Below are 14,536 nucleotides of genomic sequence, written 5' to 3'. Positions count from 1 at the left end.
AAATTGTATCCATATAAAAATTGATGAAATCCTTACCAGGCGAGCATAGTGAGAAAGGATCTCCCGTAAATCCAACAGGACAAGTACAAATAGGATTATGATTCTTAGTAGTACACAATGCTCTCAATCCACAGGTGTTTGGACATGGATCCGTGCATTTCTTATTCAAACAAGCCAAGTGAGCTGGACATTCAGCATTGACCACACAGTGAGGTCTACAGTTCGGTGGAATTCCTCTGTATTCCGGAAGACACGTGCAGACTGCTTGACCATTCACTTCGCGACACTTACTATTGGGTCCACACGGTGATGGTGAACATGGATCCATTGGTTCTCCTGAAAAATGAATTCGCAATAATAAAATATTTATCCGATACTTTATACATATAGTAACAATTAGTCAATAAAAATCATTATTCGATCTAAATATAACCAAGTGCTATAGAAATCAAACATACATGTGAAATAAATACGAAATGTATGAAATTTAATAGATGACAGACTCACTCGGTATTTCCTTAACTTCGCAAGCGAAGTACGGGTCTCCCGTGTATTCTGGAGGACAAGTACACACTGGAACATGTTCCTGAACATTACAGATGGATAATGTACCGCAAGTACTTGGGCACGGATCAGAACACTTGAAACCAACGCAGGTTAATTGTGGAGCACAATCGTTGTTCGATTCACACTCTCTGTGACATCCCTTCACGTTATCGTACGGATCTCCGATAAGATCTGGTGGACATGCACAGGCTCCTGCACCGTTTCGTTCGCGACATTGAGCGTTTGGACCGCATGGATTCGGAGAACATGGGTTTGTTACGCTTATGTCCGTTGCTAAATAAAATAAAGATTAGTTATAATGGAATAAAGATTTGAAAATTGAAAAGTTTGAGAATTTGGAAGCTTGAAAATTTGAAGCATAATCGTAGAATTAGAAATAAGGGGTCATACCTGGAGGAGGTGCCAGAATACACCGAACAGTGGCATCGCCCTCATAACCCTCGGGACACGTACAAATCGGAATGTGATTCTGAACGGTACACCTAGCCAGCTCTCCACAGGCTCCGGGACAAGGACTCTTGCATCTCTGGTTAATACACGCGGCCGAATGGAAGCAATCCGAGTTATCAGTGCACTCCGGTCTACAATTCGGTGGACGACCAATGAAGTTCGACAAACAAGAACAAGCTGGTTGAGAGCCAATAACTCTGCATTGAGAATTAGGTCCGCAAGGATTAGGAGTGCAAGGACTTCCAACATCCTTAAACGGTGGTTGAGACACGTTAAATTTGGTGCACTGAACCAGTGGATTGCCAGTGTATCCATTAGTGCAAGTACAAATGGGATTGTGATTCACTGTCAGACATTTAGTGTTCAACCCACAGGAACCTGGACAAGGATCTGCGCACTTGTTATCGATGCACGCTTTGTTTTGAGAACATTCCGAGCTCACTGTGCATTCTGGACGACAGGTTGGAGGAACACCGACGAATCCTAGTTGACAAAGACACACAGCGTGTCCATTGTGAACACGACAGTTGCTGTTGGGTCCACATGGCGATGGTTCGCAGGGATTTAGTGGCGGTGAGGTTGGCGTCACTTCGAACACTGCGCAGGCGCTGAAAGGATCCCCGGTGAAACCAGGAAGACAGGAACACGATGGAGCGTGATTGATCACGCGACAAGTTGCTCCCTGACCGCATGTGCCAGGGCATGGATTCACGCATTTATTGTTCAGGCAAGCCTTGCTACGATCGCAATCGGTGTTTGTCACACATTCTGGTCGACATCCTGTGTAGGGATCGCCGATGTATTCTGGACGACAAGTGCAAGATCCTACGCCATTACGTTCATTGCAGATCGCGTTCGCTCCGCACGGAGATGGATTGCATGGCGTGCGCGGTTGTTCCGTGGTCGTGGGTACTGAAAATTTGAAAGGTTTTAAGATGAAAATTTGGAAATTTAGAAACTGGTGAATCGAGGATTGTAAATATTTGAAAGTTTGAAAATTCGGAAACTTGTAAAGTTTACAACTTGAAAATCGAAGGTTTACAAATTTAAATATCTGAAAATTCGAAGATTAAAATCATTCAGAAAAACAATTCTTGAACCATCGGTACTTTACCTTTCATAATAGGTACACATTCGGTGAATGGATTTCCAGTGTACCCGGTGTTGCAAATACAAACTGGATTGTGTTTCACGACATTGCAATAAGTATTCACGCCACAGGATCCCGGGCAAGGATCTACACACTGTTCGTTCTGACATGCAAGATTTCCAGGACATCCTTCGTTAATAACACACTCCGGTCGACAATTCGGTGCTCTGCCTACGTAATTCGGTAGACAGGAACATGCTGGGAATCCATCAATCACGCGACACTGAGAATTTGGACCGCAAGGCGATGGAATGCATGGATTTCCACTTGGTTTTGGTCCAGGTTGTTTCGGTTCCACTTTAAGAAGTATTTAAAAATAACTTTGCAAAATCACAATCACTGAGAATACGATCGTAGAGAAATATATGTGTAACATAAAACGAATAATTGAAGCGTTTCAATAAAAATACAATTCTGATGTAAAATGAACGATTAAAATTGTTCAACTGTTCGCGAAGAGACGTGGTCGCGGTAGAGGCGCCAATAGGAATTGTAAATTCTCGTTACGATACGATAATCGACAGTATGGACAATAAATCTAAGGAATACTTCAACTTAAAAGATACTTGTCTGGTCTTAAGGACCATAACTATAAAAAATGCTAAAATTTATCCTGGGTTCTTAAGATTATTGCGGACCCGAAATAAAGGTATTTAGGACATTTGGTGGCCATCCTGCCCGAAGGATAAAGTCTGGCCTATGTAGAGAGTCATGGGAAGTAAGAAATATAAAGATCTTACCTTCTTTAACACAACCAAAGAACGGATCTCCGGTGTATCCAGACGTGCAACTGCATACGGGATTATGGTTGATAACTTGACAATCAGCATTCTGGCCACAAGTGCCTGGACAAGGGTCCCTGCACTTCTGATCGATACAAGCCATGTTCTGAGCGCAATCTGTGCTAACCACACATTCTGGTCTACATTGTGGAGGACTACCGACATAATCCGGCTGGCAGGAACAAACCGCATGATTGTCGATCACACGACAATTACTATATGATCCACAAGGTGATGGTTGGCATGGATCACGTGGCAGTGGTGTTACTAGAAGAAGATAAAATGACGTTTTATAATGAAATGGCAAGAATTATGATTTGATCTTTAAATTCTTTGATAGTGTAATAAGATGTCGTAAATAACGATTTCTTTATCAGAATATTCAAATCTTGAAACTTCGTGCATTTATAAATTTCTTAAAATCTTTGAATTTTCAAATATTCGTCCATTATTTGCCTAAAATTTTCTCGGGCTACACTGTCAAAGTATTAATTCGTGTTATTTCGTAAATTTACCAGGCGATATATGGCAGGATTTTAATGGATCTCCCGTGTAGTCAGAGAGACAGCTGCACGAGGGTTGATGATTGATCACTTGACATTGAGCATTTATACCACACGCACCCACGCATGGATCCTTGCATTTATTGTTTATACAAGCCTTCGTATGAACACAGTCTGAATTTTGAACACATTCTGGTCTACATCCTTGATATGGGTCTCCGGTGTAGTCGGGTAAACAGCTACACGAACCAGCTCCGTTTCGCTCTTTACAAATTGCATTCGCGCCACACGGCGATGGATCGCATGGCAGTGGCACTGGGAATGTAACTATGAAAAGAACAAATTTGATCGAGTAAAAAATGGGAAAATATTGCTACTACGTCCAATCCAAAGTCAAGTTGTATCGCTGAAATGAAACGTTGCGATATTCTTTATAGAATTCAAGAACTTCTACCTTTGCTACATCCAGAGAATGGATCCCCTTCGTAACCCTCGTTACATTGACACATCGGCCGGTGGTTCTGCACGGTGCAGTTGGTATTAAATCCGCAAGAACCAGCACAAGGATCCACGCATTTCTTTTGAACACAGGCGAGATAATGTGGACAGTCTTGATGAATCGAACACTCTGGTCTGCAAAGTGGCGGTGCTCCGAACATTCCACTGATACACGTGCAAACTGGATGATCCTCTTGCACACGACACTCGGCATTCGGGCCACAGGGCGATGGTAAACAAGGATTCTTTGGTCTTGGCAGTGGTATATCTGACAAAGAAAAGATAAATAGTTTTATTGAATTATAGTCTGTTAATTATTTGTAATGCCCTCTAACACATTACGCCAGTTCATACTTTTATGAATACAACTAAAGAAGTAGAACCTAGAGACAGGGACTTAAATATTTCATTCGGTAGATATTTCATAAACTTCTTTGTCTTTGAATCGTTTATAAATATTTTTAAGGAATCGAAAAATTCGATTAAATTACCTTCTTTGACGCATTGAGTGAAAGGATCACCGAGATAATCCGAAGGACAACTGCAAATGGGGTTGTGATTGACGACCTGGCATAAAGCATTCTGTCCACAGAGACCAGGGCAAGGATCCCCACATTTTTGACCGATACAAGCCAAATGTGCAGGACACTCTGAGCTAACTAGACATTCTGGACGGCAATTAGGCGACGTTCCATGATATCCTGGACTGCACGAACAAACCGCACGATCGTTCATCACGCGACAGATACTGTGCGGTCCGCAAGGTGATGGCATGCAAGGATTCTGAGATGGAAGAGCTGGAAGAACCGATTGAAATTCAATTTTACTCTCTAAATAGATTTAGAATAAAACTTTTTATAATACAATTACAATGATCCGATCCCAATAATTATAAAGACTTACGAGACGTCTCGAGTTTGCAAGAGCCAAACGGATCGCCGGTGTAGCCAGGTAAGCAAGAACAAACTGGAACATGATCAACCACTTCGCATTTTGCATTGGAACCGCAAACACCTGGACAAGGATCTCTACAATGCTGATTGAAACACGCAAGATGGTTGTCGCAGTCTTGATTCACGATACATTCCGCTTCGCAACCGTCCATGTATGGGTTTCCAATAAATGGTGGAACACACTTGCATTTTCCAATGCCATCCTCCTCGACACAGACCGCGTTCTTTCCGCAAGGAACTAGCAGGCAAGGTGAGTATGTATCTGATGGAGTTACTGAAAACAAAAAATAAAAGCCACGTTTGAATTAGTGTTTTATCTTTTACGTGTACATAACGCGTTCTGTTAAGAATTTTACGAATTGTATAGATCGTTAAAAATTTGACAAACATTTACCTGCGCAACTCTGATAAGGATTTCCAACGGTATGCTCCGGACAATAACAAGGAGGTACTCTATCCGAGTCACACTTAGCGCCAAGTCCACAAGGATTAGGACTACACTGATCAGACTTAGGCACGCATCCCCTGATCGTATTTGGACTCTCGATGTATCCTGGTAGGCAAGTACATTTCGAAAGGCCGTTGTTCAATACGGTACATTGAGTGTTAGGTCCACAAGGAGATGGTTCGCAAGGGTTGCTAGGAAGCGTGCAAGGGGAAGCAGGTGGTTTCCCCTCGTATCCTGGTAAACAGAAGCATCTCACTTGCCCTGACACCACGCGACACCCAGAATTAACGCCACATGGATTTTCTTGGCACTGGTCACCTTCTGGTACTGAGAAGAAATATTTTTAGGCTCGTTAGAAAATCGAATTTCCGTTAAATATTCTTCATCTTCATATACGCTTTAATTTTGGTTGGAATTTCATTGGAAATTTTAATTTACAATAATTTATATATAAAGATGGTTGGGTAAAACATTTAATTAATTTCTATTAAATATTTTTTTTACTAACTCTCTTCCTAATTGAAATTTCATGAAAAATTTCAATCGGTACAAAAATTATTCTATACTTCAAACTTACTAAAGAAAATATATTTGAGAAACTTACTACATTGTTCAAACGGATTTCCAGTCAATCCTTTCGGACAGAAGCATATAGGATTGCCATTATCGTTCTCGCACATGGCGTCTAAACCACAAGGGTTTGGAACACACGGATTGGTGGTCGTTAGTGTGCATCCAACTTCAGGATTTCCTTGGAATCCAGGCAAACACTTGCATTGAGCTTGATGATTCTCTGGATAACAATTAGCGTTCACACCGCAATCGTTCTCCAAGCATGGGTCGATGCACTTCCGGTTAAGGCGATCGCAATATTTGCTCGATGGACAATCTTCGTTGTATTGGCATATGTTTCTGCTTTCTTCTTCTGAAACGTTGTGAATTCACAAATATTTATAACATTTATATCATATCTGTTTTATCTGTTTTATGTTTATATCTAGGTATATCTTATATTTATGAAGCAAAATATATATATGTAGAATGCTACATGCATCAGTCTTTCGCAAACAACGTATTTTAATGTAAAATAGATTCTAATAGAAATTAAAATATGAAGATTACATTAATCTTTCTAAAATTTGATAATTATATATAAATATCGAAAAAATTTGGTGTATTTATATAACGAAGAAATTACCTGGTTCACAGTAGGAGAATCCATTTCCATGATAACCGTCCTCGCAGCTGCAATCCGCTTGGTGATTGGTGTTAACGCAGATCGCGTTTTTGGTGCAAGGATTCCAAACGAGGCAAGGTTCCTGACAAGTGCCCTCAATGCACGCCTCTGTCAGCGGGCAATCTTTGTTGCTAGTGCAACCCGCTAGGGAAAGATTGAGAAAAAAGCCCGTATAGCCCAGAGAAAGAGTGCACGAGTATAAAAATAAGGGTGGTAGGCTCGTATTGAGTGAATCAGCTTGTATAAAATACAGTATTCTCTGTGTGTATATGTGAATGCACGAAGATCGTGATTGATATAAAACAATCGTGTCGTTTTCAAGATTTGAAAGTTAAAGGATAAGTATCGAAGGGAAAATGCTAACAGATCTAATTTAAGACTTGAGAATGACTTGAGAGTCGTGGAAATATAGTGTGAAAATCAAATGTTGAATAATTAAAATTGCACGTAATACGTACAAAATATATATGTACAATACATATGTACATATTTACAGAACAAGTTGAATGAGCGCTGTAAAAAGAAACGAAATGATGGATGATGATGTACTCGTTCTTGTACGAACCTTTTACGCAAGTATACGTCGCTGGATCGCACTCCATACCCGCTGGACAGTAGGGACAGTCTGTCTTATCGTTTATTACATCTGGGAAATTGGAAAAAAAGATCAATTTCGTGGAAAATTTGCTGTTTCTTCTGGTAAAAATGGGATGCAAATGGCGGGACATAACATTTTTTAACTGGTAGAGATTTTTGAACGTCAAATGATACAAATTCAGTTATTATTCGATTACCGATTTTCAAATTCTAAACACTTTGAAATTAAACTTTCAAAATCTCTTAGACATCAATTTGTGAACTTTGAGAATAAGTATTAAGTATCAAATGTCCTGGTTTTAAGTTTCGAAGTTGTATCAATTGATCTTTATCTTCTTCCAACCAAATTTTGCATCCAATTTTGTCTCAGATTAATTTTTCTTTCTAATATTCTACCTTTCACGCAAACAGGTCTGTGGTCTTGAACATGGCAGACTTCCACGAAGTCGCAAGGATTATGAAGAGTGCACGGGTTCAGACACTGATCGTTTATGCAGGCCAATTGAGAGAGACAGTCGTCGTGCGTTTTGCATTTGGTATCTAACAAAATGAACGTACATTAGAAGCTCAAAATAACTCGACCACGATAGTTCATACTATTTCAAACTAAACTTTCCATATAAAAGAATTATCAGAATCTATTTGTTCTTTATAACTTATTCAATGACTTCTCTAAATAAAAATTTCTCAAAATATATATGTAAAAAAATATACACGTATATCTAAACAAAAAACTAATAAAACAATAAACACAGAAAATAATATACACAATCCCCTAATTTCTAAAACATATAGTGGTCTTTGTGTTATATGTGTAAAGCCCAGAAACAATCGTTAGTTTTGCCACATTTAAAGGAAACATTCCATTTCACATTTCCACATCACATAAAGGGAATTATCTAAAAATTATTTTGAATAGAAAACGTTGCTTAAAAGTTTCCTTTAAACTTTCTTGCAACTCCACAAAAAAGTACAATTAATCACTACATATAGATAAGCAAGAAGAAAACGTGCACAGGCGCAAAAATAGTATACAACATGCAAAAGAGCGCTAATGCAGCAGGTCCATGTCTGCACTGAATTACAGAGGTAAACTGCAACTACACTTATATTTATACATATAATATTTATCAAATATGCCATTTTTCCATTGTTCCCACGGACAATTGATCGATCAGGATGTATCACGATCGTCAATTCGTGTACGATCTGTCGATCAGAAAAATTAAAAAAGAAATAAAACTCTCCAGAATTGGTTGCCTCCAATTTTTATCTGGATACCGGATGATGTCACACTGGAGAATAGTTTGTCGAGACATATATTGGTGAACATGAGGACAGCACATTTATAATAACTCCCGACGAGAAAGATCTTTTACCTGGGAGTATGCAACAATTAGGTGTACTCTGGTTCACTGTTAGGTTGAAGCACACGGGCCGACACGTATCGTTCAAACAGATATTACATTCGGAATCATTGATGGTGGTTTGGTCGCAAGGTATCTGCCCTGGAGTATTTATAGGAGTTGTTAATGTGGGATATGATTCTGTGAAAGATTGTTCTAGCTCTGTGGAGTATGGTACAGTTATTGCAGGTTGTTCCGTGGAATACTGTATTGTTATGTGTGTCTGTTCCGTGGAATACTGTTGGATTGTTGGACGTTGTTCCTCAGTAGTTGAGAGTTCTGTTGAATACCGTGTTGTTGCTGGTTGTTGTTCGGTGAAATATGGATTAGTTGTTGAAGGTTGTTCCGTTGAATATTGCGTTGTTGTTCGTAAGTATTCCGTGGAATATTGCATAGTTGTTTGTGGCTGCTCCGTAGAATAATGTTGAATTGTTAAAGGTTGTTCCGTAATATATTCAGTAGTTTGAAGTTCTGTTGAATACTGTATAGTTGTTGCTTGTTGTTGTTCGGTAAAATATCGATTAGTTGTTAGGGGTTGTTCAGTTGAGTATTGCGTTGTTGTTCGTAAGTGTTCCGTAGAATATTGTATAGTTGTTTGTGGTTGTTCCGTAGCATACTGTTGAACTGTTGCGGGCTGTTCCGTGATATGTTCAGTGGTTGAGAGCTCTGTTGAATATTGTATTGTTGTTGTTGGTTGTTGTTGTTCTGTTAAATATTGATTAGTTGTTGAAGGTTGTTCCGTTGAGTATTGCGCTGTTGTTCGTAAGTGTTCCGTAGAATATTGTATAGTTGTTTGTGGTTGTTCCGTAGCATACTGTTGAACTGTTGCAGGCTGTTCCGTGATATGTTCAGTGGTTGAGAGTTCTGTTGAATATTGTATTGTTGTTGTTGGTTGTTGTTGTTCTGTTAAATATTGATTAGTTGTTGAAGGTTGTTCCGTTGAGTATTGCGTTGTTGTTCGTAAGTGTTCCGTAGAATATTGTATAGTTGTTTGTGGCTGTTCCGTAGCATATTGTTGAATTGTTGCAGGCTGTTCCGTGATATGTTCAGTGGTTGAGAGCTCTGTTGAATACTGTATTGTTGTTGGTTGTTGTTCGGTAGAATATCGAATAGTTGTTGGGGGTTGTTCCGTTGAGTATTGCGTTGTTGTTCGTAAGTGTTCCGTGAAATATTGTATAGTTGTTTGTGGCTGTTCCGTAGAATATTGTTGAACTGTTGAATGCTGTTCCGTGGTATGTTCAATGGTTGAGAGTTCTGTTGAATACTGTATTGTTGTTGGTTGTTGTTCAGTGGAATGTCGAATAGTTGTTGGGGGTTGTTCCGTTGAGTATTGCGTTGTTGTTCGTAAGTGTTCCGTGGAATATTGTATAGTTGTTTGTGGCTGTTCCGTAGAATATTGTTGAACTGTTGAATGCTGTTCTGTGGTATGTTCAGTTGAGAATTCTGTTGAATACTGTATTGTCGATGGTTGTTGTTCGATGACATTAGTTGTAGATTGCTCTGTGGTGTATTGTTCAGTCGTTGAAAGATGTTCTGTTGAATATTGTGAAGTTATAGAAGATTTTTCAGGATATTGCGTTGTTGTTAATTCTTGTTTAGTGGAATACTCACTACTTGTAAATGATTGTTCTGTCATATAGTGCATTGTTGTTTGTGGTTGTTCAGTTGTTGACCTTTGTTCGTTGGTATATTCAGTTATTAGAGGGTGCTGTGTCGTATATTGTAAGCTTTTAGAAGTTTTTTCTGTTGGGTACTGTGTTGTTGTTTGTTGTTCAGTAGAAAACCGACCAGTTGTAGAAGGTTGTTCCGTGGTATATTGTTCAGTTGTCAATGGTGATTCTGTTGAATACTTTAGAGTTGTAAAGGATTGTTCTGTTGAATATTGTGCTGTCGTTGATTGTTGTTCGATAGAAAACTGAGTAGTTGTAGAAGGTTGATCCGTAATATATTGCATTACTGTTCGTGGCTGTTCAATCGTTGAAGTTTCCAAAGATTCTTCCGTAGAATATATTGTTACTGAAGGTTCTTTCGTGAAAAAATCTGTTACAAAAGATCGTTCGGTTGATCTTTCAGTAGTTGATCCCAATTTATTTGTAGAAGATTCTAAAGTTGTGTAATGGTAAAATGGCTCTGTCGAATATTCCCCTGTTATTTTCGACATCTCTGTCGTTGTCTCGATTGCTGTTTCATGTTTCTGAGGATATTCTGCTGTCACAGTTATCAATGTTACATTTTCTGTTGTCGTTATATGTAAATTCTCAGTAATCAATCCCATTGTATTGGAACTTTCGCCCATTGTAACATTCTCAATAAAACTACTAGACATACTTGTCGATTCAGTAATCTCTGGCACTTCTGTAGTATACTCACCTACACATATGGGAGTAACAGTAACAACATGACCCAATGGCAACGTCTCATCTGGAGGATAAACATATGTAACAGGAGTGACTATCTGCACTTTTGTCGGTTCAGTTACTTCTGTACTTACATTCGTTTCTTTAATTAAATTCGTAGTAAACGTCATTTCAGTAGTTGATATATACCGCGTAGTATTAACATAAGACATAGTAGTTGTCTCACTCTCAGAAAATTTCTCACTACTGAATTCAATATCTTTCACTGTTGGAATAATTTCGGTACTTTCTTCGGAAATATCTTTAACAGTAAACACTTCTGAGACGTCTGAAGCAGTAGTACTTTCTACACCTTCGACATCTGTTGTCAACGTCGTGGAAGTTTTAAATACGTCATCCGCTACTGTTGTACTTAAAGTTGATTTGCTCTCCATAGAGACGGATGTACTTTCTTGAATAATAGAAGTCTCAGAAATTTCAGTGATTACTTCTTTCGAAGATTCTGTACTTTCACTGAAATACGAGATTGTTGTACTTTCTTCCATAACAGTAGAAGTATATGTTGTGGTATTAAAATTAGATTGCGTAGTTGTTGAAAGTGTAGTCATCTCGTAGATTTCTGGTGACGAATAATCGAAAGTTTGCATAGTTATCATAGGGGCTTCAGAAGTTTCAGTGGCTACTTCACTCGAAGATTCTGCACTTTCACTCGAATACGGAATTGTACTTTCCTCCGTAACAGTAGAAGTATATGCTGTAGTATTAAAATTAGATTGCGTAGTTGTTGAAAGTGTAGTCATCCCGTAAGTTTCTGGTGTCGAATAGTTAAAAGTTTGTATAGTTGTCATAGGGGCTTCAGAAGTTTCAGTGGCTACTTCACTTGAAGATTCTGTACTTTCATTCGAATACGGAATCGTACTTTGCTCCGTAACGGTAGAAGTATATGCTGTGATATTAAAATTAGATTGTGTAGTTGTTGAAAGTGCAGTCATCCCGTAAGTTTCTGGTGTCGAATAATTAAAAGTTTGTATAGTCGTCATAGAGGCTTCAGAAGTTTCAGTGGCTACTTCACTTGAAGACTCTGTACTTTCACTCGAATACGGAATCGTACTTTCCTCCATAACAGTAGAAGAAGTATATATTGTGGTATCAAAATTAGATTGCGTAGTTGTCGAAAGTGTAGTCATCTCGTAGATTTCTGGTGTCGAATAATCGAAAGTTTGCATAGTTGTGGTAGTGTTTGTACAAGTGTGATCGTATTGGTCGCAGCCACAAACAGGCCTGTGTGCTTTAACCCGACATCGAACTGTCGATCGACAGTGGCCGACGCAAGGATCAACGCAGGATCCATCGACACAGGCTTCTGTGTCGCTGCAGTCGTCATCGGACTCGCAGAAACGGTCGGGCGTGTGGTGAAGTACTGCTGCGGATACAATAGAATATAAACACGCTGAACGAGCCAAGATAAGTCGAAGTAGCTCAAAGAGGCAGCTGAAAATGTTTCAAGCGTCACTCTTTTCTCGATTAGACTAATCACTACGATCACGTCAGATTTACTGGCTTACTCCAAATAATATAAAAAAAAACACACTCTACGAATTAATAATATTAAGTTATATAAGCATGCTCGCGTAATAAATAGACAAGCTATCGGTCAGAAATATATAATCGATTAGGGTCTTTACAGAGACAGATGTAACGGAGAAAATAATAATCGTTGAACAGTGAGGACGTCGGCAGAGTAAAAGGAGAGTATAGGTATCGGGATGAATAGTTGTATATGTGGCATTGGAACCTGAAACATCTGATTTTTCCATTCAGACGCTGGAACACTCTCATTTTACAAAATATATAAATCGATCAAACCGTATTCTTTGAAACATTCGAATCAACCACGTTATCGAGTCATTCCACCGTTTGAACGATAAGAAACCTGAAAAGTAGCAACTGGTATGTTCGGTGTGAGGCGTATAGTATAATAGTAGTATAGGCGAGTAAGAGTCAGACAGATATTCCAGATATATATATATCGTTGTGAACAAATTCGGTGAAAGAATATAGTAACTTGTGTCAGCTATTTATATATATATATATAATATATCCAAAAAAGTGGAACGAAGACAGAGCTCTATAGATATAGAATAAATAAAGGAACAGAATACAGAACTGTAGAGCGTGAGAGCGAGAGAATAGAGTAGTAGAGAGAGAGATAGGTGGTGAGAAATGGTGTTTACCTTTCATGCATCCGTATTTAGTGTCTGGCACAAAGCCGGGGGGACAGAACTTGCAGATAGGCTTGTGCTCCTCCACGTAACAGGGGGCATCAGCCGGACAGGTGGAGTTTCTGCATGGGTCCACGCAGCGATAGTTGCGGCACGCCAAGTCTGGAGAGCAGCCACTGTCTCGCAGGCAAATGGAGAGGGAGGGATTGCAGTTTTGTGTGCATATGCAGACGGGACGGTGGTCCAGGACATCGCAGGTTTTATCAGCCGGACACGGCTTTTTCTTTCTCACGTTACACGGATTCTGGCATTTTCCATTAACGCACGCGGCGTTCGACGGACAGTCGAAATCCCTCGTGCATGTCAACGTGTCGGGGGCGCAGGTCAGCTCCCCGACCTCGTTCACGACGAATCCGTATTTGCACACGCACATGGGCCTGTGGTTCCGCACCTGGCATCTCTTATTTACTTCGCAGGTGTATTGTGAACTTAGACACGGATCACGACACTCTCCGGTACGAGAATGACAGGATAGACTCTCTGGACAGTCGCGATCGGACGAGCAACCGATGTTCGGCGTAGGTCTGGGATTCAGCGTTTCGCATTTGGGGTCTGGATGACAGGCCGTGTGAGGCATACCGATATAACACTGAGGGCAGGAACATCGTGGCTTGTGCAGAACCACACGACACAGGGCGTTGATTCCACAGGCACCGCGGAGACCGCACGGGTCCACGCATTGCAGGTTTATGCAGGCTTTTTCATTGGGGCACTCTAGGTCGCTGGTGCATTCGCGCTCTAGATCACCGACAAACCCACGATTTTCACGATTGGTTCATTTTTTTTATTGTTGTTCGATTTTTTTTTTTTTTTTTGGATTTTTTGGTTTTTTGAGAGAGTCGTAGTGTAGTAGTCGTGGTGTAGAGTCACACGGTGGAGAATCGGTAGGTGATGGTGGTGGTGGTGGTGGGACAGGAAAAAAAAAGAAAAAAGCATTTATAAGAACTGTGAAAAGAAACTTTCTCACAAATAACATAAACCACATGCTTTGTATTCGTAATACGGAAATAAGTAGGGTAGCTTTTGTGAAGAAGTAAAATAGAGAACCGAACTTTTACACTGTTTTATCCGGGACGTAATACGAGACAGGATACCTCTCGTTGTCCAGAGAAACGAATCGATTATATGTATATATATACGTATAAATTGGCAAGCAGCGATATTTACAACACAAGCCCCCACAGAATTCAAAAGAAAATAAGAGGGAAAATAATGTAAAACAGTGGATAAATCCAGCAAAAAAATAACAAGCATGGGTATATGAGAATGTCCCTTTCGCAGTTCCCAATCTGTATCATTAGTCCTA

The 14,536-nt window shown here is 39.7% G+C and overlaps 1 protein-coding gene across 50 annotated transcripts in view; it reads right to left on the bottom strand.

Moving 5' to 3' along the window:
* Positions 1–14,536, bottom strand: part of LOC126915937 (uncharacterized) — a 114,897-nt gene that overhangs the window by 58,205 nt on the left and 42,156 nt on the right. For 48 of the 50 annotated variants that reach the window (XM_050721084.1, XM_050721085.1, XM_050721100.1 and 45 more), the window contains 16 exons: positions 13,183–13,968; positions 8,565–12,371; positions 7,582–7,725; positions 7,154–7,234; positions 6,550–6,732; positions 5,956–6,276; positions 5,298–5,678; positions 4,854–5,177; positions 4,442–4,747; positions 3,907–4,218; positions 3,465–3,779; positions 2,908–3,216; positions 2,132–2,464; positions 958–1,929; positions 508–840; positions 37–336 (listed from right to left, as the gene is read on the bottom strand). In XM_050721084.1, coding sequence (XP_050577041.1) covers positions 37–336; positions 508–840; positions 958–1,929; positions 2,132–2,464; positions 2,908–3,216; positions 3,465–3,779; positions 3,907–4,218; positions 4,442–4,747; positions 4,854–5,177; positions 5,298–5,678; positions 5,956–6,276; positions 6,550–6,732; positions 7,154–7,234; positions 7,582–7,725; positions 8,565–12,371; positions 13,183–13,968 — 9,207 coding nt within the window. The remainder of the gene's footprint in view (positions 1–36; positions 337–507; positions 841–957; positions 1,930–2,131; positions 2,465–2,907; positions 3,217–3,464; positions 3,780–3,906; positions 4,219–4,441; positions 4,748–4,853; positions 5,178–5,297; positions 5,679–5,955; positions 6,277–6,549; positions 6,733–7,153; positions 7,235–7,581; positions 7,726–8,564; positions 12,372–13,182; positions 13,969–14,536) is intronic. The other 2 variants (XM_050721116.1, XM_050721117.1) reach the window with 2 other exon arrangements.

This window comes from Bombus affinis, chromosome 5 (genome assembly GCF_024516045.1).
Source record: "Bombus affinis isolate iyBomAffi1 chromosome 5, iyBomAffi1.2, whole genome shotgun sequence".
NCBI classification, from domain to species: Eukaryota; Metazoa; Arthropoda; class Insecta; order Hymenoptera; family Apidae; genus Bombus; species Bombus affinis.
The sequence above is the reverse complement of the archived record's forward strand: the minus strand, read 5'-3'. Positions and strand labels throughout refer to the sequence as shown.